The sequence below is a fragment of the Lynx rufus genome, unplaced genomic scaffold, assembly GCF_022079265.1.
Source record: "Lynx rufus isolate CCGP_SWC_20201006 ecotype Redwood Valley unplaced genomic scaffold, mLynRuf1.p SCAF_4, whole genome shotgun sequence".
Taxonomy (NCBI): domain Eukaryota; kingdom Metazoa; phylum Chordata; class Mammalia; order Carnivora; family Felidae; genus Lynx; species Lynx rufus.
Genome location: NW_025814856.1, coordinates 169499036 through 169526663, shown reverse-complemented (window position 1 = coordinate 169526663; position 27628 = coordinate 169499036). Strand labels below are relative to the sequence as shown.

Here is a 27628-nt window from a genome sequence, read left to right as displayed (position 1 = left end):
TGGCGGTGAGGAGCAGGACGGCGGTTGAGTGGTGGGTAAACGTGTGCACATTTGGGTCGAGAATGTCTTTGCTACGACCGGGACCTTTCCATGAGAAAGTCTGCATCTTTTGCTGGGGACAAATCTGTGAAATGTGCTCCTGGTTCAAGGGCACCTTGCTGTCCAGCCACGCCACCACTGCGCCTAGTGTTTTTCATCTGGCAAAGCACCCATCATATTTCTGGTCTAGATGTCTCAGAAGGCGGGGATTTCTAGAAGGAAAAGACCTTATTAGTAGACCGCAGTGAGCGCCTTGGCATTGCGGGAAAACTTGGAAACAGCGGCAGTTTCTCCTGTGACTGAAACAAGAGCTTTGCTCACCTTCCACGTTGATAATGCAGCTTTTGCATCTGTCCCCAGGCTTCACATGGCAGGATGACTACACCCAGCACGTGATGGCCCAGGAACTCTTGAACCTTCCCTCCCCGCAACATCTGGACGCCTCCAGCACAGCCAGGTAAGTAGATGCGGTTTGTGTCTCCTTGCTCTCTGGCCACGGCCAGCATCCATCAAGCTTGTTTTTGTTTGAACCTATGGTCTTTTGGGTGTAGAGGGACCAGAGAGTTGGAGAAGTCCAATACGGAGCAGATGGGTGCTTTCCTTTCCTCTGTGTCCTAGCCCAGCGGAGCCAGATGCATTGGCGTAACCCTGTAGCCAGGGGCTGTCCTCGTTGACAGACCTCCCAAGGGCCCTGTCCCTTTCCCAAGACCCTCGGAAAGCCCTGCATCTTCAGAGCCTTGGTTGGAAGCAGAGAAGTCAAGATTTCTCATTTCCCAGTAAGAATTTATGTTCTCTTTAGTACAAAAAGCAGAATTAAATCCTGGAAGTTTTCCCGCTGCCAGAGCCTAGCAGTGCTGCGCCGAGTGTTTCACTCTGCAACATCTCATCGCCTCCTCGCGGCGCACCGTGAGGGCTCCTAATCTCCCACGCACCCTTGCAGGGAAGGAAAGTGGGACACAAGAAGTTGGAGACTTAGTCCAAAGCAGACAGGCCACAGTGAGCCAGCTGGGATTGTCTCGTCCCTCAGCCATTGAACTATATATTCTTCAAGTGAATAAAAAGTGAAAAGCCCTTTCCCAAAGGCTTAGGGAAGTTGGGAAAGTCCTTTTTTTTTTTTTTTTTTCCCAAAGAAAGAGACTATTTGAAACTTCAGTTAGGAAAATCTCAGTTACACAGAAACGTGGGCATCTGCCTTTAGCTCATGTTCCTCTAATAAGTGAAGGAGCTAAGCCGCCAAGAAGTTCATTTCCGAATCCAGGGAGATTAGGTGAGTGAGCACGTGTAAAGGACTTGTGCACACTGAAAACACGTTCCCATGTTAGCTCTTCTCCAGCCAGACTAGGAGTTTCTTTAGGTGGAAAATGTGTCCTTCTATGTCCTGCGCCCAGCTGTCAACCTTGAAGGCCTCCTTTGTCAAAGAGAATATGCCATTAGAGTCTGTGAGTGTGTGTAAGACTTCTCTGTAAGAAAAAACAACCAAAAACCAAAGTCAAGCTATCTTGAATTTCCATTTTTGTTTTAGATGACTTCATACTCTTTGCACTTGTCTTTAAATTACCCTTGGGCATTTCAGTGCTGCCCACTGCTCCTTCCTTCCTAGTGAAGATTGAACTTCACTAAGATGAGGGGCACTGTGCCAGGTAACCTTGAACTCCACCATGAGCAAAGGGTAACTCCTTGGACAGCTGAGGTGAGAGAAAGACCAGAGCACAGCATCACCCAAAGACCTACGTTTGCAGACGAGGTGAGGCTGTTGAACAGACACCTGGATGACCACCTTCTTACCAATGTCAGTATTGTCATTTGCAAAAATTGCCAGCTTTATTATGAAAAGCGACACCTTGTCTTTGTTGCTTTTTAATAAATAAGATCAAAAGTTTAAAAATATTCATATTAGAGATTGGAATTTTCTTCTTTATGGATTTCCTATGCATGATCCTTGCCCATATGAAAAGTATTTTTTTTATTTTTCTGTTTTGTTTCTTTCAGTGTAGAGCCTTTATATTTGAGGCTAGTAACCTGTCACGTATCCCGTCTTGTAGAGGTATCTTTTTGGTCTGTACCGTAGATGACACCAGTATAGTTGCTAATGACAACAGAGTGCCCTTAGCTCTCTCTAGGCTGGATTTTTAATCTCTGTCTTTGAGAGTGTTGAACCTAAGTAAACCAATCATCCCAGCTCTACCAGCAGAGCCCTATTTTTGGAGGACTCGATGGGACGTTCTCCACATTCCTGTCTGTCTCACTCCTGGCTCTGGCCCCCGAGGGACGGTGTTCCTAGGCTGTGTCAGTAGGCACCCGTGTCCTCAGGCTGGGTCTGGGTTTGGCCAGTGGGATTCAGCCCAGCTTAGAGGGCAGAGAAGAGGGGGTCAGGATGGCAGCGGGACCTGGGCAGCGTGTCTCCTCCCTCCTGTCGGTCTGGTGGTTCGCCATGGTCATCTCTGTTGTGCCTCTCAGTCCTGTAAACAGTGCCTTGTTCAGTTACGCGGACATCCTGCTTCAGGGTCCAGTCTGTTTCCTGATGGCACTCTGCCTGACAGACAGTCTCAGCAGCAGAATAGAGGCACGGATTCCTGCCATCGTCTGGCTCCGGCCTCCTTGCAGCGAGGGTCACGGTCAGACGGTCATCATGGTACAGACAGTACTTTTCCCTCTTTTCAAAACTTTCTGCACTTTCTTTAGCATTGAGATGATCTGTTTACCAGTGTACGTACTTTTTAATAGTCCTTCTCTGTAGGTATATCTCATAACACTTCGTTGTCTTCCAAGACTATTGGTCAAATATGCTCACAGTTTTTCTTGTGTAAAATTGAGGCATTTGTATTTTTGCAGAGAGCTACCCTCCTTTTCACAGGGACTTCCACATCTGTTAACTTGTGATACATAGAGTTGGATTATAGTTCAAAAATCCATTCAACATGTAGGTAGTGGTCACTCTTCTCATTTTTAGCATAATTTTTTTTCACACTTTTAACATGATTTTTAAAATTACTTCTCTCTTGGATTTTCTTACTGTCCTTACACTTACTTTCTTTAAAATGGTTATTTATTTACTTTGAGAGGGAGAGAGAGCATGCATGTGCACACATGAGTGGGGGAGGGGCAGAGAGAGAGGGAGAGAGAGAATCCCAAGCAGGCTGCGTGCTGTCCGCACAGACCCCGATGTGGGGCTTGAATTCACAAACCGTGAGATCGTGACCTGAGCCGAAGTCAAGAGCTGGACGCTTAACTGAGCATCCCAGAACCCTTAGACTTGTTTTTTTATGAAGCTTCTCGAGTTCAACTTTTTTTCATGTTTCTACTTACTCATTTTTTTAAAAAGTAATGAAATTACAAAAGTTTGTGCATTAGCTTTGGAACGTAGTTTTCGTCCCGTCCCGTGACTGACGTCTACTTGTTTGCTTCTACTCTAAATTATCTGTCACTGTAATTTTGTACCTTTTGGAAGTAGCTAGTGCCTGGTTTTTCATGTTTATATTGTTTTTAAACTTGAAATTAGCACTTAGTTTATTTCGTTTTAGTCAGACAATGTGACCTGTTCAGCTTTTAGTTTCTGGAGATTTTGAGGTTTTCTCTGTGGCCTATTTTATGCCATCTTGTTATTAATTTTCAATGGATAAAGATATCATACCCACTATTTGCAGGGTGCAGGTTTTTTACATATAGTTGATGATTCTATATAGTTTATAATATGTCCTTAATTATATTTGACTTACTGAAATTTCTCAGACAAAACTGTTTCTGTAAATTTTCCTTTTGTTGTTAATATATTTCCCTTAAACACCGAGGCTCTGACTTTTGGGCACATAAAGGCTGCTGCATTACATCTTTATTGGTGATCGCTGTACCCATGGTCACTTCCAAAGGGTGCCTTTGTTGACTTTAATGGTTTTTGTCTTGGATTCCATTTTTCTAAAATTAGTATTGCCATTCCTGCCTTTTCTTTTTCATTTGCTGCCTAATTGATCTTGCTGTCCTTTAAAATTTCACCCTTTGGACTTTCTCTATTTTACACGTGGATTTCCTGAACGTCAGTCGGCACTTTTTCAGCCCCCTGGACAGCTCGGTGAAGGCCCTGCTGTCCCTGCCTGCTCCCATTTCCTCTGTGGAGTGTGAACTGTTTGCTTTTGTTGTCTGTCGTGTTGTGACCATCACCTTCTTGGTTTGCAGATATTTTTAAAGTGCAAGTTTCTGTCATTATTAGTGAAGAAATCGGTATCTTCCACCTCATTACGCTTCTGCCTTCTCTCCCTCTGTCGCCTCTCTAGGCGCTGCTTCTGACCCAGGGACCCCCAGCACCTGGCACGTGCCTTTTACCAGGTTGACATGTGGTCAGTATTGAATCAGTGAAGGAAAGACAGAATGAATGATCTACTGACACTTTTTTTTTTTTTCAACGTTTATTTATTTTTTTTGGGACAGAGAGAGACAGAGCATGAACGGGCGAGGGGCAGAGAGAGAGGGAGACACAGAATCGGAAGCAGGCTCCAGGCTCTGAGCCATCAGCCCAGAGCCTGACGCGGGGCTCGAACTCACGGACCGCGAGATCGTGACCTGGCTGAAGTCGGACGCTTAACCGACTGCGCCACCCAGGCGCCCCATGACACTTTTGAACTATTATGTGGGTAACCACACCAACCAAGAATCCTTCCTCACTTTCTGCCTTCCATAGGGCATTTCTAGAGCATTCTACACTTGATAGATTTGTCAGTATCCACAACTGGCCAGTGAGATATACTTGGCATGCTTCATACAAGACAGTTAACCTTCAGAGAGATTAACTTGCCTGGATGGTTTAGAATCACCTTCAGGAAGCCCAGCCCTGCTTCTGTGCTGCCCAGAGTAAGCACTGCATGTGAAACCCAGAAAGTAGGCCCATCAGTAATTAGATGCCGGACGTAAGGAACGGAGGGGAAGCGTGAGGGGTCACTGAGAACGCAGGAATCTGAGCCTGCCCTTTGCTGGTTCTCCTGAGAGCCAGAGGAGGTGAGCAGGAGGCCCGCAGCCTGTGTGGAGCTCTGGTGAGCCACACAAGAATGCCCGGGAGCATTGTGTCAGGTGGTCACGAGGCTTCTGCGTGAAGAGTGAAAAGGTGGTTTCTCAGTAGCTACCACGACCGCGAGAGGAGTGAGGACAAGGCTCACTGCCTGTTCCCTGTAAAGATTTCGTTCCTAGTCTGGGCTTTTTTTTTTTTTTTTAGCAAATTTTCTAAATTTTACATTATTCTAAAATCTTACATTCTAAATCTTACATTATTTGGAGCCTGAAGGTCTATGCATGCATGTGAGAAAGAGAATACTGGAGTCCTAAATGCAAAGTGCGTTTGGTCTTTTAGAAGTGGAAAATGTATACTTACAAAGTTGTGACCGACTTCAAGCTGAATGCCAGGCTAAGCCCATTTGCAAGTTCACTGCTCCAGGCTTGCCCCACGTAGTGACGGCAGACTCTTCACTGTAACATACTACAGCATCACAGACAAACCCACTGGCAACAGACATTCCAGGAGGATGAACGAGACAACCGAAAGGCACTTTTACGAGGTTACAGTTCGTGACGGAGAAAGACAAACTGCCAGAGAAGTGAATCGACTTCAGTTAAAATACATGTCGACGTCATAGAACATATTTCCTCCGTTCAATAATGGCCGAGGAGACGCCAGCCATGGTTTGAGGTCAAAGTACCATGAAGTCCTTATCACCTGTGAGGTTCACTATGGTGTAGCTTGAAAAGGCATCAGAAATAAAAGCAGGGCAACTTTGTCAATTGAGGCAATTAAACGCAAACAAGAGGGTTTTCTGTAAGTCCTAGTTTTATATGAAATATGTACAAATACCACACCAACATTAATGATCCATTCTTGAAAACCAGAATTTCTATGTGAAAAACCTAGCCAGGATCCAGTTCTCCATTCCTATAAGTGGGAAGTCTAGAATGAGTCACACACCCACCTAAACCCCAATACATTTCCTGAAGCGTGTCAAAATCACCCTGAAGACCCACATATAAGTAACAAACTGTCATGTTTATGTAAAATACTTAAGACACTGCTTCCTGGTCACAAAGTGTAAATGGCTACTAACAAATTGAGCATTTTATTTGCTGTAACTCAACCTCGCTCAGCCTGCAAGACATATACACAGACCAGACACACAAATGTAGACACACACACGGATGCACACAGGCATGCACACACACACACGGATGCACCAGAAAGGCATACACACACACACACACACAGACATATAGACACATGTAGACACAGGGCCCTGAATGGGGGAAGTTGATGCATTCTCAGGCCTTGAGCTCTGTTCCCCCTTCTCCTGGGTTTATGGCCTTTCTTTCTTTTTTAAAATTTTTTAAGCTTATTCATTTTATGAGAGAGAGAAAGCACAAGCCACTCTCTCTGCCTCTCTCATGCTGACAGTCTGCACTGTCAGCACGGAGCCTGATGTGGGACTTGAACTCATAAACCGTGAGATCATGACCTGAGCCTAAGTCGGATGCTCAACCCCCTGAGCCACCCAGGTGCCCCTGTGGCTTACGGCCTCAACCCTGTGCTTGCAGAACTGATGGCTATTCTGTTTACGTATCAAAATGCCTTATTTCTAGAATTACCACAAAACTTTCTCATAGTTGGTACACTTACAAATAAAAGTGAAAATTAAATGATTACTTAAAAGCAAAGTCTCTCCAAATACAAAACTCAGCACAGAAAGGATGGGAAGAAATGGAAAAAAACAGCAGATGAGTCTATGCCCTTCCTGTGTGCTGTTTTTCTAAACCTCATGTTGACATTGTGTGAGCTGTACCCGCTTTCCAGCAGTCTGGGATATTCTTGTTCAACGTCAAGGGTACTTCTGGCAGATAATTAAAAAAATACAAATTTTAAAAACCAGTATTTACTTACATGAAGGTCAAATGCATTTAGTAGCAAAAAAAACCCACCCACATATGTGGCTATGTAAATGTCAGAGCTTATAATTGCTTATAATTACTTATTATTCAAAAATCAGCTGCCACATTTATTGAACATCCACTACAGAGAGCACAATTTGAGGTTATATACAGTTGCCATGGGAAACGTGTCTGGTTCTTTCTACACAAACAGTATTCGTGGTTGTCAAGGAGGCCTAACAGACTGGAAGTATGATGTCTTCTATAATCTAAAATGAGACACTTTTCTTTCAAAAGAAAAGTAATTTGATCACACCCCCCTCTCCCCCCCCCCCCCAACTACACCACAATGATCACTTTTGTTACCTTGAATTCACTTTCGGTGATAATTTTTAGGTTGCACAGGAAAGGCGTCATTTAACAGGTTAATAATGTGAAATGTGAGCGTTTTGGGCTAACTCTGCATCGACCCAGAATTTACCGTCTGTATCCAAGTTGTTTCTTTCAGTCAACACGTACTCTTTCAGTGCCTGCTGAGTTAGGCTCTGCGTAAATTCGGGGCTTTGGAGCAGAGAACGTGAAGAATGTAGAGAAACACGACCCCTTCCCTCAAGCAGCTTTCATTCTAGTGAGAGGATATGTAGCAACAAAAAGTACATATTAAATAAAGACGGTCATTTCAGTCAGTAATAAAAGCTACAAAGAATTGAAGGTAATGTAATAAGCAATGAGTGGAACACACCTCGGGTTGGATGTGGCTGGGAGGGAGTTTCTGAGCTACGAGGTGAATGAATGTCCAGGGAAGTGGAGTGTGATTGGCGCTTTTGCCAGTTAGTGATGTGACCTGGTGAACTTTTCCAGAGGCCCCCATGGCTTCCAGGTGACAGAGGGGAGAGGCCCCCCGGGGCCATCACGCACGGCTGCTCGTGACTTACATGAGGGGGACGTGGACGGGTTTGGGGGGTCTCTAGGTCAGCCCGAAGGAGTGTGTGATGTGCGAGTGAGGAACAGAGATGAGGGAGAAGAGAAGTGAGCCCTGTGGGCTACGGCCGGGGCACAGGTAGGTGATGTTGCCATTTGCAGAGATGTATTGTCAGTGGGCACAGCGAAGCCGGCCGCAGACAGCGTGATGTGGGAGGAAAAACAAACTGGCAGGTAGCTTCTGAGGAGAGGGAACCTGGACTTGATGGTCTGGGAAGTTCTCAGCCTCTCCACGTTACACACGGTGCCGGTGTTAGAGCTCATCGTCAGACAAGCTCCTCGCAGGGATCAGGGCATCAGAGAGTTCAGTGACACAGAGGGGTCTCTGAAGAGAGAGCTTGCTGCTTGGTCTCCTGCCCCATTTAGGGTGCGTCGTGGCCCTTTGGGGGCGGCTGCTTTGCTCAAAGCAAGGCCGTCAGCGGGCTGGGAAGTTCTGGTCGGCGGGTCCAGGCTGTGAGATGGGTGGGCACAGAGGTCATCTCTCCAGAGCCAGGGCTCTGGGAGGCCGTGGGGAATGGGAGGACTGGGGGCTGATCCGGACAGGAGGCCACTGAGGGGCCAGATGAGTTTCCTGGATGGGTTGAGGCCCGTGACCCTGACTTCCTGCCGGTAGTGGTGCTACCCGGTCGCTTCCTCTGTGCCTCTGGTTCTGGTCATGCTCAGCCTGTGCAGAACGCCTCTGTCTGCTGGGCAGTTGGTCGTTCTCTTAATGACTTTGAGCATAAGTCCAGCGGTTGCCCTCTCGCCTCTCACGTCCGTGCTGGGTCGGTCAGCCTGCATTTCCGGCCTCGTCCTGGCCTCCCCTCCTGGACACAGCCACGGCCTTTCTGGTCGGCACTCGGGCGTGAAGCAGCGTCTAGCTTCGGAACAAGCCCCATTTGTGTCTCGCCGCCACGTGGAAAGAAGGCAGAAAGCTTCTCTCGGTCACTCCTGCTGCAAACCTGTGTTTGCCTGGCGTGGACCGCACACACGGATGGTGATGCGTACGTGGCTCTTCCGTAGTGCCAGCGCAGAAATGTTTGGCACTGCGTCAGTTTCCTGCTGTGACAGATCACCACAGACCTCGTGGCTTACACGGTGACCGCCTGTCACCTCGCAGTTCCCTGGGTCACAAGCTCAGCCTGGGCCTCCCTGAGCCAAAGCCTGTGGTGTCGCAGGGCGGCCCCTTCTAGAGGGCCGGGCTGGAACTGTTTCCTCCCTTTTGCGCTCTTCCCCGCCTTCCTGGAAGTCATCCTGCCCCTCATCACTCCGCCACCGCCTTCCACCTCCTCGCCCTCTGTTAAGGACCTGTGGCCACACTGGGGCTCCGGGGTAACCCAGGATCAGGCCCCCGTCTCAGAGTCAGCTGACCGTGGGTCTAGTGCCATCTGTGCCCTGGGACCCAGCAAGCTCGTGGGCCCTGGGAGTCAGGAGGGCACCTCTGGGTCACTCTTCTGCAGCCGTGAGCAGCGAGCCATCGGCAGGTGCTCCCTGCATCTGAACAGTCACGTATGTGGGGTGTTTGCTGAGGCGTCGGGATGCGGTGAGACCAGGGAGGGCTTGATTTCAGGGCTCTTTCTACTGTATGTCGCTGGGGGAGAGCAGCCTTCGCCTGTGGGACACCCACCTGCCCTGTCTGTAGCGAGGTCAGCTCTCAGTTCCGCTGCCTCGACCTGCACTCGCGGCAGCCGGGGCTCAGGCCTCAGACCCATTCTCGGCTCTTGGTTTTGCCTTTGCCTCCTCTGCCTGTGTTCCTTCCTCCCCAGCCTGTTCCATTTCCCAAACCTCAGACCCCCTTCCACGTGAGCCTCTCGTGTTGTGGGCCCGCCGCATAGCCCTGCCCTCTGCTCCTAGGGTCGGCCTTGCAGCAAGTCCTGGCTGCTTTCTGTCTGCTGGCCTTTGCCTCCCACCCCCGGTGCTCAGAGAGGCCGCGTTGCCCTCTCCAGGGGCCCCTCATCAAGTGCCCACGGTGGCTCGGAGACGCGTCGGGACACCAGGCTCAGGGAGGCGCCTGAGAGATTCAAGTCCAAGGCTAATGTGCGTCAAGGAGGCGGGCCTCACCCTCTGGCCCTGAGACCCGTGTCCTTGCTCAGGCTCCAGGGCCGTCCCGCGCGCATTTCTGTCACGCGGAGCAGAGGGCCAGGCAGCTAATTGACATGAACAAATGTGCGACTGGCTCATCGTTTTCTTTTGCGTTTCAGGACCTCGAAGCAGAGTGTGGATGAGGACAGGAGGTCCAGTCTGGAGGACGACGGTGGCCTGGCCAGGGCTGTCCAGCGCTACCTGCCATACCTGGAGGCCCTGTCCCAGGCTGTTGCCCCAAACGTGCGCCTCCGCACAAAGCACAGCAGGCCGCCAGCCCAGGTGAGCCTCGGAGCTCCGTGGTCCGGGGGGGTGTCTTTCACCTGCCATGTGCCCTTTTCTCCAGTGTGAGTCTTTGGCATTTCCTGGTTTCTCTCCTGAGTCCCGGACTAGTGTGTGGTACAGGGACGGTCAGGGCGTGTGCAGAGAATGCTCCTGGACCCTGCTCAGAGGTGCACACGACACTCCAGCGGTGGCTGCCCACCCACCGTCCACACGGAGCCAGTCAGCAGTCCAGGACCCTCAGGGGTGAAGGTCTTCAGGGTGTCTTCCTTGGAGCAGGCTCGGGAGCTCTAGAAAGCCACCATCAAATACAGATAGGGCACCTACAGGCAGCAAAGAGGGTGTTTCCTCCTTACCGCCTTTACAGCAGTGGACACTCAGTTGTGAGGGAGCAGAACCGGGGCCCTGAATTTGGCTGGGGTCAGGGGGGCCCAGGGGAGCCTGCTGTCCTGGTGAGTGAGCCCGGGACTGTGCTGGGGTCAGGGGGACCCAAGGGACACTTGAGCCCAGGACTGTGCTGGGGTCACACTGCCAGGCCTGCCTCTCAGGAAGCCTCTGCATCCTGGGCTCGCCTGCCCTAGGTGGGCATCCTGTGTGGTGCGGAGGGTCTAGGCGCCGTGCTCTTGGGTAGAAGTTCATTTTCTACCGACACTACATGCCCTCAAGCCATTCTGAGATGCTCCAAAGGACATTTTAAAGAAACAGAATCACAAATGTCAGCTGTTTACATGGAAAAGAATGACTTACTTGTTAAACCGGACTTACCAGATTTTGACTCACCTGGAGAGAGCAGGGACAGTCAGAACCAGGGGCCTCACGCATCCCGAGGAGGGGGTTTGGGCAAAGTGCTGAAGTCCAGGGTGATCGTGGACATGTTGGGTTTTGGCAGTGATGTGCACACTTTTTTGCTGGACATTAGTTATGTCCACTGGGATTTGACATATTTTCCTTTCTATGAGTGACGCATGACTGAAGGTCCCTTTCCTCTGAGGCTCTGCTGGGGTTTCCTCAGAAGATTTTCCCCAGAAAATATGGGGGACGCAACGTGTGTCCCCTTTTCAATTATTTTCCTGTCAAGAAGCCACTGAAGTGATTAAAGCCCGCCCCGGGCTGAGACTGTGTGCAGCGCCCATGCAAGGTCCTTTCGAGGGCACACTGCTGATGAGGCCCGAGTCACCTGAGGACAGCGGTGCACTCTGAGCGGGCACTCAGAACTGGTGCTGCGGCCCCGCAAGGTGAGGTCAAGTTAGGTGTGGGCTGAGGTGCAAGGTTGGTTCAGTTCTGCGTCTTACGGGCAGAGCCCCCAGAGAAAGGACGTCTGTCGTCCGGGCTTCTCTAGGGTCCTGTTACTTGCGTCAGCCCCTCCTCGAGGTCCTTCACCGTCCAGCCCTCGTTTCACAGTCACATTGGGATACAGAGGCCCTGTGGGGAGTCCTAGCACCGGCCAGGGCGCCTGCTGAGGCCATGGGGTTCCAGAGCCCCCAGGCCACTTTGAGAGGCTGCTGGGAGCTCCTGCACAGTCACGTTTCTGTCCTGGATCGTGGGAATGTGTTTGCCCAGTTCGTGGCATCTGCCATAACGGATTCAGTCCTCACAGACGAGCCCCTAGCAGGAGAGAGCAAGATAACGCAGGGCGGCCCCCACGCTGCAATCGGCCAGTCCCACTCCCGCCTGGACCCTTGGCCGGCTTCTCAGTGTGGGCCGTAACCCCGTCTGAGCCGGATCCACTTAACATTTTTTCTAGATGTTGAGCTTAAGATTTTTATTCATTTATCGAGACTGAGCACTTTCTATGAGCCAGATGCTCAGCTGGATGCCGTGGAGTGAGAGGTACAATTGTCAAGGACCTTTTCCTGGCTGTTGGCCGGGGCCAGACATGGTGGGCAAGACTCTGGACACTCTGGAGGGCGTTCAGAACCAGTTCCCACCAGTGCCGTGTGGCCTCGGGGAGGCCGCTCAGCCTCTCTGCCCTCAGGGTCTTTGGCCGTGAAGTTGGGCCGTACAACGGTCCTAGAGTCACTGTGAGGAGAAGCGAGACAAGGCACATAGAGCTCACAGCAAAGGCCTCAGTCAGTAGTAGTTACCATTGTTAGTCCTAACCTGTCTGCAGAAACACGGTGAATGTAGGTCTGGAAACCGCCTGCTGGTTCTTGCTGGAGCCCTGTCTCCCGAGGAGACCGCGGCTGAGCTCTGGGTGCCCAGCCCCGCAGAGCGCCCAGAGCCCGAGCGACTCACCTGTTGACTTACTCCACGGTGCCGGGGAAACCAGCTTCTCCCAGTCCCGAGGATGGGAGACTGGAATACACACAAATGTGAGATCACTCGTTTGTCCTCCTCCTTTGTCCCCCGATGTGTCTTTATCAAAAGGAACATGAAGCCTCATGCTCAGCCTTGGCTTCCGTAATGGAGACGTTGCGTCGCGTCCCTGGGTGTGGGACCCAGAGATGGTTGTGGAGGCGGGAAGGGCAAGACGGTCCTTACAAGTTCCCGAGACCCAGGAGAAGCTTGAAAGCAACCTGCCGACGTTTCTCTGGGAAGCGGCTCCCGTCCCTAACCAGTCTGCAGCCTTCTGTGCCGGGGACAGAAATGGAGCAGGAAGGCGCACAAGCTGGAGCCCAGGGTGTTGGCGAAGCTTCGTCAGCCGCCCGCCGGTGCCGCGGGGCCTCTTGCTCATCCTGAACCCAGCACCATGTTTCCCCTCCTGCGTGGCCGTCTCCTCACTCAGCCGCACGCTGGGATGACCGTCAGTTTAGAACAGAAGTTGCTGCTCCTCGGACGAGGACGGGCATGGACGGCCTGGGTCCTCTGCCATACTGCCTTGCTGTCTGCACCTGCTGTGGGGTAACCTACGAGTGTGACATCAGGGACTCTGAGTGGTCTATGCCGGCAGTGTTGGGGGCAGGGGAGCCGTGACAGAGCCGGGGTTGGGGGTGTGACCCCCAGGTGGGTAAGTGACTCTGCCAGAGCCGCCCAGTGTCCTATTGGGCCTGAGGTTGGGGGGGGGGGTGAGTCTGTAGCCCCCAAACACTGGTCAGCGGGATTCGCAGCAGAGTCCGTCCAGCCCTGGCTCACTTACCTGGCGACTCTGACCCTGAGCATCTGGACAGGCCTCCCCATTCTGCACGAGAGTGTGACCTTCCAGAGCCCTGAGGCTGTGGGGTCAGTGCCTGTGACTCTACCCTGGGGCCCTCGGAGGCACAGGACGACCGGCATCCATCTCAGGAGAGAGGGTCTGGCGCTCGCATCCCCACACACTCCATCCGTCTGACTCCGTCTGCCGAGCACGACTCGCATAGTCCTTAACCGCCCCCGGCAAGATGGCCACACACTGTGGTTCATCTGGGCAGGCCTCTCCCTCACACGCGTCCCGGGTGGGGTGCTGGACCCTGCGGCCCCCCTGCCATGCGGCCACTCCAGCACAACAGTAATGAGCTGATTCAGAACATGAGCACTTGGTGGCATTTTTGGCTTAGGCTTTTTTCTTCTATGTTGAGATAGATGGTTCTCCGTATTAAAGACTGCACGAGAACCTAGAACTTGTTATTTTTTGGGTCCGGTGTCCTCTCTCTAATGAACAGAGACTGGATAAAGCACAGGAAATACATAATCAGATGTTTTCAAAGCTGCTGTGCAGACGTTTTTGCCACCTTGCGGGCTATCAAACAAATATCAAGAAAGTTGACTTAAGTCCAGCCATACTGATAATTGTAGCATAGACATGGATTAAGCCCTCCAAATGAAAAGCAGAGATGTTCAATTTTTTTAACTTTTTAAAAAATTCATTTATTTATTTTGAGAGAGACAGAGAGAGAGAGTGGGAGTGCACATGCACATGAGCAGGGGAGGGGCAGAGAGAGAGGGAGAGAATCCCAAGCAAGCTCTGTGCTGACACAGAGAGATCATGACCTGAGCTGAAATCAAAAGTTAGACACTTAACCAAATGAGCCACTCGGGCACCCCCAGAGATGTTCAAATTAATAAAAACAGAAAACAGATAACCATATTCTACTAAAGCCAAAACACATGATATTAGAAAGACATACATAAGTTGGAAGTAAAAGTATGGAAAATATACACAATGGAAACTCTAAATATCAGAAAGCTGCTGTGATGATGTTAATATTAATCACAGTACACTTCAAGACAATTAGCATTATCAGAGATAGAGGATTTTATAACAACCGAATGATCAATTCATTAAAATGACATAAAATCTTTTCTATGAGCCTAATGTCAGCACTTCAAATACATAAAGCAAAAATGCAAGAATACTAAAAAGAGAATTATGCAAGTCTACAATCATTTTTAGAGATTTTAACTCTCCTCTCTCAGTAACTTCTTATACAAATAGGTAAAATAACATTAAGGATATAGAAGATTTGAACAATACCATCAACAACTTAACCTAATTGATATTGATAGAATGATAGTATCTAAAAACTGCTGAATATACATTATTTTCAAGTATACATAGAATATTTCCCGATATAGATCGTGTGCTGGACCATAAAATAAGTCAATAAATATCAAAGGATTAAAATCATACAAAGAAAGATAAAGGAAAAGAAAGCTTTAGATCATTATTCCTCAGAAATATAGAAGTAAAAATTATAGGGGCGCCTGGGTGGCGCAGTCGGTTAAGCGTCCGACTTCAGCCAGGTCACGATCTCGCGGTCCGTGAGTTCGAGCCCCGCGTCAGGCTCTGGGCTGATGGCTCAGAGCCTGGAGCCTGTTTCCGATTCTGTGTCTCCCTCTCTCTCTGCCCCTCCCCCGTTCATGCTCTGTCTCTCTCTGTCCCAAAAATAAATAAACGTTGAAAAAAAAATTTAGAAGTAAAAATTATAGATAAATTTTAGCAAGCAAATCCAACATTATATGAAAAAGCATAATACATGATGATATAAGGAGATTGTTTACATATGAAATTAGTGTAACTCACCATATTAACAAGAAAAAGGAAAACTATATGATAGTCTTAAAAGATGCAGAAAAAGCATTTGACAAAAGGCATCATCAATTCATGGTAGAAATCTACAACTAACATCACACTGAATGAGGAAGGACTGAATGCTTTCTACCTAAAATCTGGAATTAGACAAGGAGGTCTGCTCTTGCCTCTTCAGTACTGGGGGTTTTAGCTAGTGCAATAAAGTAAGAAAAAAAATAAAAGGCATGCAGATTACATGACCACCTTTGCAGAAAATTTGATGGAATCTACCAAAAAAGCTACTAAAACTAGTAAGTGAGCATAGTAATGCCATAGAATACAAAGTCAATGTACAAAAATCAATTATATTTCTCTATATAACCACAAACAATTAGATATTAAAATTCTGAAAAGTTACTTACAGTAGCATTAAGATTGTGAAGCAATTAGAGAGAAATCTAAGAATATGTGTAAGGATTTGTACACTGAGAATTAAAAAAAAACATTGATGAGAGTAAAGAAACTCTAAATTAATGAAGATATATATATATATATATATATATATATATATATATATATACACACCATGATCGTGTGTCAGAAGGCTCAAAAGTGTTAAGGTCCCCCATACTGATGTATAACTATGACAGCAAAGTACAATCCATAAGAAAAAAATTGATAAATTGGACTTCCTAAAAATTAGGAATTCTCTTCTTTAAAAGATAATGATAAGTGAGTGAAAAGACAAGTCACAGGCTGGGAAAAAATATTTGCAAATAATACACCTGAAAATACTTTTCTCTACAATGTATAAAGAACTCTCAAAACTTGTTAAAAAGAAAGAGAGGAGGCAAATAAAGAATTGAGCAAAATATTTGAAAAGACACTTCACCAAAGAAGATAAATGGGTGGCAAATAAACTCATTGTAAAATGTTCAACATCATTGTTTATCAGGGAAATAAAAATTAAAACCATGAGGAGATGCCATCACATGCCTACCAGAATGACTGAAATTTAAAAGACTGAGCACACCATATGTTGGCAGTGGGGTGGAGGGACTGGAACTCTCATATTCCGCTGGTGGGAATGTAAAACAGTGTAGCTACTTTGGAAGCATTTGCAGTTTCTTAAGAAATTAAACATATGCTGCTCCATGATTTAGCCATCCCACTCGTGTCCAAGATACATCAGAGCTTTGTCCTTTCGGAGACGGTATGTGAATATTCACAGCAGCTGTAATAGTAATTGTCAACGACTGGAAAAACGCAAATGCCTATCAACGAGTGAATGAATAAACAAACTGGGTTTGATCTATAAAGTGGAATGCTACTCAGAAATAAAAATGAATGAATTACTGATGCATGCCATAGCATGGGTGACTTTCCAAATAATTATGCTGACTGAAAGACAGGAAAAAAGTACATACTTTTATAATTTTATTTATACAAAATTTTACAGAATACGAACTAGTGTATGAGTTGCAGAAGGAAATCTGTCGTTGCCTGATGATGTGGGAGTGGAGGGCAATTGGAAGGAACTGTTAGGGGACGAGCACACTTCTTGGGTGACAGTTATGTTCATTGCTGGAGATGGCTTCATAGGTGTATGGTTGTGTCCGCATAAATGTGTACTATTTATTGTGTGTCAATCACACCTTAATAAAGATGGAAAAGAAAAAGATGAGCAAGCCAACACAAAATGTGTAAAAGTTTTTAACGCTTTATTAAAAAAGATACACAAAGGCCAGTGAGGGCATTAAAGGTGTCAAATATGATTATTCTTTGGGGGAAATACAGCATAACACGCTGAGGAACTGCTACTTTGTGTCCATTAGATGGGCCAAAATTAACAAAAAAATACTATGATACCACTGTTACAGCCACCATTTGGCAGTTTCTTTACAATTGAACATTCATCTGTCTGTGACGTAGCGAGAGAAAGGAAAGATGTGTTCACAGGAAGACTTGCATGCAGCTGCCCACGGCAGCAGCTTCCTAACAGCCCCGGACTGGGAAGCAGCCAGGCGTCCACCAGCAAGCCCGTCTTCTCCTCCATTTCTGAAGAGGTGTCACCTGAGGAAATTGAATTTGGTGACTCAGGTTCCCTCCTGCCCTCTTCTTAGCTGTTCCACTGGGAATAGCATGTGCAAAGGTGCTGAGCTGTGAGGACCGTGGCCACGACATTGTATCTGAACCACATCTGTGATGCTCATTTGATCTAAAAGTTGCCTTCTCAAGCTATTGTTTCTCCTGGCCTTCGGTGGGAAGCTGGGATTGTACGGTAGAGCTGTTCTTGGGGTTTGTGCCCGATATGCAGGAAGGGGTTAATCATAGTTACTGTGAGTACCACCCCCCATTCCCTGGTAGGCCCAGCCCTCTCCACTTACCGAGGCTGCAGTCAGCTTGGGGCTGAGCTCCGTGGGCAAACCAGCCTGTGTGTCACTCGCTTGTTCATCTGCTCGCCCAGTAGGCGGAGCATCTGAGGTGTGACGGTCGCGAGGGCTGGAGATCAATCTATGACCTCACGAGGAGTGATCACGCACCGACAATCCCTCCCAGACCCCTGCCCTGTTTATTTCCTGGGTCCGTGTTTCTGCCTTCCATCCTGCTGAGCCCCGTGCCAGATCCTGCAGCCGGCCTTGCCCTTGCACAGCTGGCTTGCTGGTAGGAGAGGTGGTTGTGTAGACATACACAGGAAGCCACAAAGAAGCTTTGTGAGAAGTTATTCGTTGTTTTTCTTTAGTGCTGCATTCTGTATGGGCAGAAGGCATTCTCCTTTTTCTTTCTGTTTTTGATCTCACGTCACCATGTGTGAGAAGCTACTCAGGCACTCTTGAGAGACGTTCACCTCTTCCATCGGGACTCTTTGGAGCTGATGGGACAGACGGAAAAAAAGCCACAGCCTCGTCCTGTCAGGCTGCATTGTACTTTCTGTAGACTCACGTTTATGAGGATGAGAAGTTCCCTGAGACCTTCAGTTTGGAGAGGGACACCGAGTCTGAGAAAGATGGAGTGAAATGCCTGCTTTAAACACTTACTTGGTAGTAGAACTGAAATCGGAACCCTGAGATTCTTGCCCAGCCTTTTCATGTTTATTTTTTATGCCAAATGCAAGCCCACCGAGTTTACTCCCCCAAACTCTGCGGAGCAGCAGACGGACTGCAGGGTGAGCCTGCTCCTTTCTATAGCGCATCCTGAAGCCAGACGCCCAGGGCTGTGTCCCAGCCTTGGTTCTCACTTGCCAGAACTCTATTGGCTTCGTATCCAAAAAATGCTGTAGTTTCGTGTACACCATAGGCTTTTGAGAGGATCAAAAAGAAATACCACCAAAGAACAGCCTGGCACCAGCACTCAGAAAACAGGACCCATTTTGTGATTGTGATCCTGATGTCCTCCTGGTGGTTATATTAGCCAGTGGGCCTCTGATTTCATGCCTGGTGCTTATCCAACATGGGTAGAAAATGGATCACAAGTCCCTGCTTCAGTCCATTCCTTTTGCCTGTTACTTGCTGAGTCTGGGGCTGTAGGACAAGGTGCAGGCCAGAAGGACAGCAGGTGCAGCAGAAATGACAGAAAGAAGAGGCGATGCGGGGGGATAGAGAGGCGAGGCGATGGCGCTGGCTTCATGTCGTCAGCTGTCTCTAGAGCCATTCCAAGCAAGCATGGCGCAGTATCACTGTAGATATCCATCACTTACAGTACACACCTCATGTTGCTGTCAGCTTTCTGCATAATTCGTTGACCCTGAGTTTAGAACTTAACATCTCTTCAACTACGTAGCTTTTGTGAACCCTGTAAAAAGTGTTTGGAGACTGGTTTTTCTAACTGAAAGTACTACGTCTCAGCTGCAAAGAAAGATAGACCAGTGTCTGTCCCTAAGCTCCCCTGAAGGCAAACATTTCTTTTGTCTTGGCAACGATGCCGTCAGTAAGAATGACACCTCCAACCTATTCCCTGCACACGGGGCAGGCTGGACACTTAGAGCCTGAACACCTTGGCAGGACATCCTTCTCTCTGTGTTGAGAGGTAGGGAGGGGGGGGAGTGTCGGAGGGAGAGAGGGAGGCAGAAGTGGGCGAAGAAAGGAGGGAGAGAGGGAGGGGGAGGGAAGGAGAGAAAGAGGGAGAGACAGGAGTGGAGAGGGATAGAGAAAGAAACAGAAACAGAGAGACAGAGAAACAGAGACAGAGATCGAGGGAGAGGAAGAGACTTGATGACTTCCCCGAATCATCCTCCATGGCCTGAGCACAGAAAAGCACAGAGAAGTAATCCCGTCTCTACATTAATGAATTGCAGGTGGAGGGTTCGTAGGAGGCTCCCAGATGTGGCCACATCTGATGGCATTATGGGGTCATCTCATCAGGAAGCCTGTGGACAGCCCCATTGCTGTGTGTTTCGTCACCGGCAGTAAGCATGTCTTGATCAATGTGCTTGTCAATGCTGCCTTCGGGCTGTGAGACAACCTGGAGAAAATGTTTGTTCTGTGGTCAAAAGATGACCCAATTTGAGTTTCCTAATTTGTGTTGGATCCTTGGCATAAGAGAATATCTGATAAGCATTAGTGGCCAGTGTGCAGACATGAGTCTCCTCCACTCAGTGTTTGTTTGCACGTGGGGCTCCGAGGGCCCCGAGGCCTTCCTGGCAGTCTGAACTCCTAATTTTACAGTCTGGGGCTGGAGTGGGCAGACTTCCATGAGAGGAAGGAGGCCTGGCTTTTAGCGCTGGTCCCCTGGTCCTGGGGAGGCTGGGGGTATAGGGAGCATCCATGGCTGTTTCATTGTTTGGCAGATAGGGGTGCAGTGCAGCCTGCAGCTCTTAGGAAGTGTGTCGGCTGCCTCCAGGCGGCAGCCCTGATTTCCCCTCTTCCTTCCAAATTGGTATCACTAAACCTCTTTAATCATATGCTTTCAATTATAGTTACACACGTCTGTGACATAACCCCCATTGCAGTCTGCGATTTGTTTGACGACAGGTCCGTGTTTGAGACAGTCTTCCCCCACAGAATGTAGGCCAGAGCTTGGCACACCGCATCACTGGTGCTTGGGATGTGCTGATGGCAGTGAGGATGGTGATGGTGGTGAGGGCGGTGACGGTGGTGAGGGCAGTGATCATGCTCATAGTGACGATATTGATGGTGATGATGATGTCGGTGGGGATCATGGTGATAGACGTGATGCGACCGCCTACCATTCATCAGACATCTCCTCTGAGCCATGTGCTGAGCACTTTAACTCACCTTTTTACTCTCATCCTTTTACCTGCTTTAAGAAAAAAAGGAACTATAGTCCTAATTTTGAAGGTAGTAAAAGTGAAGTGCAAGGAGGTTGTCCAAAGCTGTGCAGGTTCCACAGAGCTGTGCTGACAGGATCAGGCCAGTCTCCCCAAAGAGCCTTCTTTCCCTGTGTTTTATCCAGCGTAGCAGGTGTGGGTGAGCGGGTGAGCAGACTCTACTTCTCATGTGGCCACACTGTGGGTTAAGGAATGTGCCTGGAGGAATGGAATTTCGGGGTAAATTTTATCAACTGTGGCAGTTCTCAGATGCCTCGTACACAGTGTACTTACCATACCAGGGATTCCCACACTAGATTTCTCTAGCATGTGTACCAAGAACCAATGTACCAAAACTGGCCACACCATGTGTTGGGCAGTGGCAAATTGTTATACTTTTAGGCTGCTAATTTCCGGATTGGGGCGACTAAAGTCCTAAAAATTATTCAGCATTATTTTAGGGAACCTGACATCATAAGTTTGTTGAATTGAGGCTTAAAACTTCTTCGGGGGGGGGGGTGGTTTATGCTCAGTTCATCTGTGGACTTCCTCCTGCTTCAAAGAAAATGAAGGCCTAAGGAGGTAAAGTAGATAATAACCCTAACGATACTAGTGGCAGTAGCCATTAACACGCTGTGCCAAGCAGAGTGTTATCATCCCCGTTTTACGGATGACTTGGAGATGAAATACTTCGCCAAAGCAAAGCTCACTCGGTTTGTGAGATCAGAGGTGTGAGCCAAACCCAGGCAGCCTTGCCCCAGAATCCAGCCCCACCTACTAGTCTCTCCTTCAAGACTTGAAGCCACACAGAAGGAGCCGCCACCAGAATACACTTCCTGCCGATCTCCCACTTCCCAGGACTCCTGGTTATTCGGTGGCACCCTCGCCTGGGCCACAGTGAGCTCCCCTGAGGACACCATCGTGCTGGCCTTCATTTACAGAGGACCTGGGATGATTTGTAAAAACTGATGCTTTTCTGTGATTTCTACAGTTTACCTACTGAAATATTCTTTTTCCCTCTTTACCTTAATTTGGTTCACAGCATAAACAGACCCAAAGTAGGTTGTTTATCCCATTCCACTGCACAGGTTTCGTTCAGGAGTGATCCACTGTGCACTGTGTTCAGCCTGGTTTGTCCTTTACCAGGGGCTTTCCAGTTCGACCATAATTAGAAGCTCTTTGAGCAGAAGTCCTCGGTTAGGCTGCATTCATGGCAAAAAGAGGAGAGAGGCTTGTGGGCACATTAATGAGGCATTTGGATGCCTTCCCTAGCCCCCAGCACTATGACCTGACCAGGTGTTCAGAGACAGCCTTTCTGAACGGGAGTTCAGCCTGGGCTTAAGATTGACACTTACACCCAATTTGTGGGAAAATGCTGGAGGGGCTATTTGTGTGGTAGCATTTTATTTTTCTCTCCCTTTCTCTAATGAATCTTCCTTTCTCTTTTCTAAAGGAAAAGCAATTGGTTTCAGCTAGTACTTGGACAACATTAAACAATTTGGATGACAGCTAAAATCACATCATTTTAGAAATAAAAGCAATCTTAGCGATAATGTCCAGTCTCCTTCTTTGACAGAAAATTGAGTCTCCAAAGGTCAAGTGATTTGCCCAAGTTCATATGTGAGAACAACAACTTAGAACCCTTATCAACCCTAGTTTTCTGACTTCTAACTTGCTACACCAGAGTCTATCCTGGAAGCCTGAACCCAAATATTTTTGAAAATAGCCAGACTTGGGAGTCTGAACCATCTGTCTTAAATTCAGTGATGGCTGCACATCTTAACTAGATCCGAAGGTCTACTCCCTATTGACTCAACATCGATGTTGTGCCCCAAGCGAGGTGCACTTAGAAAATGTGAATGGGCAAGATTTTAAAATTTTATGGTTCGTGGACCCATTCTACACCATGGAGGGAGCTCAGAGTAAGCCTCAAGGACAGCCATAACTTTTCTGAGAATCTCCAAGTTGGAAATTTCCGTGTTTGTCCATGAAATTCTGACGGTTCCACAGAGGTAGAACACTGACATTTCTAACACTTTTGTAGCTACTCCAGAGGGGAGGACAACTGGGCCTTGAGGCGTCTAGTGGCACAACAGTCTGTTTCCTCCTGGGAAAATGGGCTCAATGAATAAGGGGGACTTACAGGTGGAGGCTCAATGAAAGACCATGTCGGTCAGGCCACGGATTTGATGTTACATCTAATTGTTAAGAGAAAGCCTGGCAGCTTTGATGTTTCAGAATATTGCTGTTAAAGGAATAGGCTATAAAGGTGATTCCAATAATCAGTAAAGAAAGGAGTTGTCGTGAAATAAAGACGGTAAGACAGGCAATATAGGTGCTCCAATCGTGGATGGAGAGATACTTTTGCAACAGTCAACACCAATTCAGGTGATGGAATTGGGCAGACATTTCTCCAAGGAAGACAAGGAGTCCATGACGTCGTTAGCCATCAGGGAAATGCAAGTCAACACCCAGTGAGCTACCACTTCACACCCACTAGATGGCTGTAAGGAAACAGGTGGCCAATAACAAGCGTTGGCGAGGAGCTGTGGAAACCGGATTCCTCACACGTTGCTGGTGGGAATGTAAAACGGTGCCACCATGTTAGAAAACATTCGGGCAGCTCCCAGCAAGTCAAGTGTGGAGTTACCATACTACCCAGCAATTTCACTTCCAGGCATGAACCCAAAAGAATTGGAAACATATGTCCCCCCAAAACTTGTAGATGAATGTTCATAGCAGTATTATTCATAATGGCCAAAAATGGGAAACCACCCAAATGTCCACCAGCTGATGCATAAACAAAATGTACTGCGTCTTTAAAACAGTGTTTTCCGGCTGTGGGAAGGCATGCAGCACTGATGTGTGGATGCACCTCAAAAACATCTAAGTGAAAGAAGCCAGACACAAAGGCCACATGTGTGATTCCATTTATATGAAATGTCTTAAACAGACCAGCCCATAGAGACAGAAAGTAGATTAGTGGTTGCCTAGGGCTTCGGGGAGGAGGAATGGGGATGAGCACAAGGTTCCTGTCGGGGTGGTAAAAAACGTTCTGGAATTAAAGTCACTGTTGATGTTCACACTACTCTGGACATACTAAAACACTGAGTAGGATGTATTTTGTGGTATGTGAATTATATCTCCATAAAGCTGCTATTAGAAAACCACAACAATACAAATATGGGCCATAGAACTCGGTCTATCAGTGGAGTGAAAATTTGGGTGTGCATTTCAGAAATGTCGGTGCTGTTTCGTGCCTTGAAAATTGAGGTCAAATGTCCTTTCGACCGGCTGACATGGAGACTCACCTGCTATTGTTCTGATCTTCGGCTCCTGCAGGGTGAGGACCCCCTTGCTGACAGCGTGCTGACCTTCATGGCGCAAACGTCTGCTCTGACCTATGCTCCTGGCCCTGGGGCAGACTACCCTGGGGGCCGCCCGCTGCGGACCCCTGGCAGGCTGCAGCCTGACGAGCTCAGCCCCAAGGTGGATGGCAACGTCAATAGGCAGAAACTGATCGCTGCGCTGGGTGCATATGCGGCTCGGAAGCCCCCGGCGCCCCACGGGGAAGGTGACCCGTGGCTACGAAACCCACTGCATGCACCGTGGAAAACACCAAGGGTCCTTTCGGCGCCGGTGGAACCCCGGAAGTGGCCTTCGCCTCCAGGAGACCCCAAACTGCCCGAGGCCATGAGCGATGGTAAGTTAGCCTCCACCAATCCCCGGGTTTTTGTTGTTTTTGTCTTTCTGGCCCCTGCCCACTCTACACATCCTTTGAATGGCTTCTACACATTCTTTGAATGGATGCATCAGTGCTGCCCCCTAGGTCATGGCTGCAGCCAGTGCAGCGAGAGAAAGGGCCTCGGGCACCCTCCTGTGCCTCTGGTGCTCTGAGGAGAGAAGGTGGTCGTATTCATGCCAAGAGAATCCAGCCGTGGTGCTGAAGGGAGAAAAGGGCCCTCCTGGGGTGGAAGGGGCCACAGTGTTTAGACCCCCCCCCCAGAGTCAGCTTCTTTCATCATTGATGGAGATGCTGAAACACGTTGAGGAACAATGGCCAAGTCTGACCCCAAACTACGCTGGCCACAGAGCATTGTGGAAAATTGAACACGAACGCTTTTGGATTCGGCATATGTCATGCCCCAGCACTCCTTATGGTCAGACTCGGGGTCACATTCACATATTTGTCGTTGCTTGACTGTCCCCAGAAGAGCCCAGTCTGACACGGATACCCCTCACGATGCAGTGCAGGCGCCGTGGGGCCTTCAAAGTGACTGAGCCTCAGCACGGCAGCTTCAGGGCTCTTCCATGAGTCACGCCCCGCTGTGGCCGTCCCACAGGGATGCGGTACTTACTGGTTCCTCTGCCTCTGTCAGGTGCAGAGGGGTCCCTTGTATTTATCTTCTAGCAGCCTTTTTCAAAGACCATAAAGTAGAAAGTGAGATTCTGATAAAATATGATTTCTTCTTTGAAGATATACAAATAATAAAATCAAGCAGATAACAGGTTTTTTTAATTGACCGAGAATCACATTAATGTTAGCATTCTATTTTCTATAAGTGATGCCTTAATTGGATTTGTTCTGACAGCCTTCTTTTCTACATATTGCTGCTTTTCAGCTAAGTAGCTTGCTTGTTCTCTCTCTCTCTCGGTCCACAAAGCCATTATGGCACCTTCTAAATGGAAGGAAAACAAAGTTATAATTACAGGGAGGCAGCGCGTGTGGCCATTACTAATCCTTTCTTCTCCTTCTTGTCTTGGGAAAGAAAGCTGTATGAGAAAGAAGACTGTGCTTGCCTATGAATTGTTTGCACATAAATACCCACTGGTGTGTCTGGCACTGCCCTGCAGGAGGCTGCTGCTTGGGGGGGGGCACCTCTCTCTCCAGCATGTTCTCCTCTGGGGGTGTTTCTCCTGCACAGCTGTGAGAAATTCCTTTTACTGGCCCTGCTGCCTTCTGCAACTCCCATAATCCCTAGACTCTGCCAGTGGCCTTCAGCTGCCAGTTTGGCCTTCACCTTGTCATTGCCTTTCCCATCTTCCCCGGCTCAGTGTCACCCGGCACCTCTGCTATGAGCACACTGCAGAAAGTCAGCGCCAGCCACTGGGTGGTGGCCAAGCAGTGGCCTCTGCTGGGACTTCTGGGCCCTCTCCATGGTGCTGACCGCCCCTTTCCCGTCTTCTGCTGGCTGCCCCAGCTTATGTAACCACCCCTTCCTTCTCTGTCTCCTTTCCCATCTCCCACAACTTAAAACAATCCCTTTTATCAACTACTTCTGTCCTAGCTATTGGCAATGGGAAGCCTCTACGAAAGAGACTTCAATGCACTAGAGAGCCAGGTGTGCTCACAGAATACGACCAGCTCCACGTGTCTGCTAGTGGTCAGGAGCCTCTGTCTCCCCGTCACTTGGTACCTTCCCATTCTTCTTGACGTCCCTTGAGGCACAGGTCTTTGGGAAAATCCGCTTTGATCTCCATTCTCCAATGACCCTTATTAACTGCATAATTTCATTGGCAGTTTTTTTCTGTGCTAACTTGCGATGTTGGTCATCCTTTCATGTATACTGTCTTCCCAGCTGCACTTTATGCTTTAAAAGGAGACATGTAAAATGCCAATCACAAAATAAATAGAGTATTGTTAAATGAACCCTGGGCATGGCATCACTGGGCTTCAGCAAAAGGCAGCTCCTGGCCTTTCCTGCCACTTCTACGCCCCCACCACCTCCCCATTATCAAGTGGTTTCATCATTGTATTGCTGGCAGATGAGAACTCTTGTATAAACCTAACCACAATAGTTTTATCACACATTAAAATTAATAGTAATGTCTTAGTGTTGTGATCTAATCGGCTATCACGTTTCTCAGTTGTCATAAATTTTCTTTACAGTTGGTTTTTTTGAAGTTCAAAAGAAGAGCCATTGCCTTGGTGGGTCTGTCTGTTCAGCCCCTTTAGATCTCACAAGGGTTCTCTCTCTTCTTCTTTGCTTGTCTTGTGGGGTTTTCACATTCTGGATTTTGCTGGTGCATCCTGATGATAGCATGTCCCTGGTTCCTGTTTCCTGTGCTCTGTACTTTCTGTAAGCCTGCAGTGTAGGAGCTAGCCCAGCCCAGAGGTCTGACCATGGTGTTAACTGTCCAGCAACGAGGCTTCAGGTGAAGCGAGGTGAAGCAACGAGGTGAAGCAACGAGGTGGTGACAGGGTGCTTTTCTGTGAGGGGGACACTGTCTTGCTGTGTCTGGTGTTAGCATCAGCAGCTGGGGCCACTCAGCCCCCCTGGCAGACTTCAGCTTGGCTCTTTGAAGTGTTCAATCTCTCAGCAAGATGAGCTGCTACCCCACCGCAGAGGAGAGGCTCCTGGAACCTTGTGCCTTCACCCGAGCACATCTCACAGTCTGCAAATACATGTTTGTGCAATTGTTTGACAAATGTTTGTCCCCCCCCCCCTTGTAGACCATCAGCTTAGGAAGATGACACATGGCCTCCTTGTCACTGTCCCCATCCCAGCACCCGGCACCCAGTGTGTGCCTGGCAAAGTGTTTGCTGAGTGAATGAACCAGTGGATTCTTCCACACAAATGGCCTCATTTGATTTTCATGTCACCGTTATAAGGCGGTATTATTTTCAACCTCATTTTCCTGATGAGAAGCTGCAGCTCAAAAGTATAAATGATGGCACTCACCCCCACTGTCAGATCACTTAAGACGAAGTTGGAGCTCAGAAGAGGCAATCGTAGAACATTTAGATTTAAACACGATTTGCTGGGGCGCCTGGGTGGCGCAGTCGGTTAAGCGTCCGACTTCACCCAGGTCACGATCTCGCGGTCCGTGGGTTCGAGCCCCGCGTCGGGCTCTGGGCTGATGGCTCGGAGCCTGGAGCCTGTTTCCGATTCTGTGTCTCCCTCTCTCTCTGCCCCTCCCCCGTTCATGCTCTGTCTCGCTCTGTCCCAAAAATAAATAAACGTTGAAAAAAAAAAAATTTAAACACGATTTGCTTTGTCACTCTGGCTAATTGCTCCTGGACTCCAGTTCAAGCAAGCATTCAGCTCCCAAGTTCAGCTTTTTCTGCTTAGTGTGTACAAAAGTATGTTCCTGGCCTCTAGAGGGGGCAGAGTGGAAAAGGTCACTGAGGGGCAGGGGTGTCAGCCGGTGTAGGACGGGTAAAGATTTCTCTTCTT

The 27628-nt window shown here is 48.4% G+C and overlaps 1 protein-coding gene and 1 long non-coding RNA gene across 6 annotated transcripts in view; one reads left to right on the top strand and one right to left on the bottom strand.

Moving 5' to 3' along the window:
• The window catches only part of PTPRN2 (protein tyrosine phosphatase receptor type N2), a 766821-nt gene that overhangs the window by 249007 nt on the left and 490186 nt on the right, over positions 1-27628 (top strand). For all 5 annotated transcript variants that reach the window (XM_047094888.1, XM_047094886.1, XM_047094889.1 and 2 more), the window contains 3 exons: positions 400-496; positions 10095-10257; positions 23793-24153. In XM_047094888.1, the coding sequence (XP_046950844.1) occupies positions 400-496; positions 10095-10257; positions 23793-24153 (621 nt within the window). The remainder of the gene's footprint in view (positions 1-399; positions 497-10094; positions 10258-23792; positions 24154-27628) is intronic.
• LOC124523111 (uncharacterized) lies at positions 16889-17765 on the bottom strand. Its single transcript, XR_006964916.1, has 2 exons — positions 17572-17765; positions 16889-17257 (listed from the first exon to the last, which is right to left on the bottom strand). It is a non-coding gene; the product is annotated as an uncharacterized LOC124523111 (long non-coding RNA).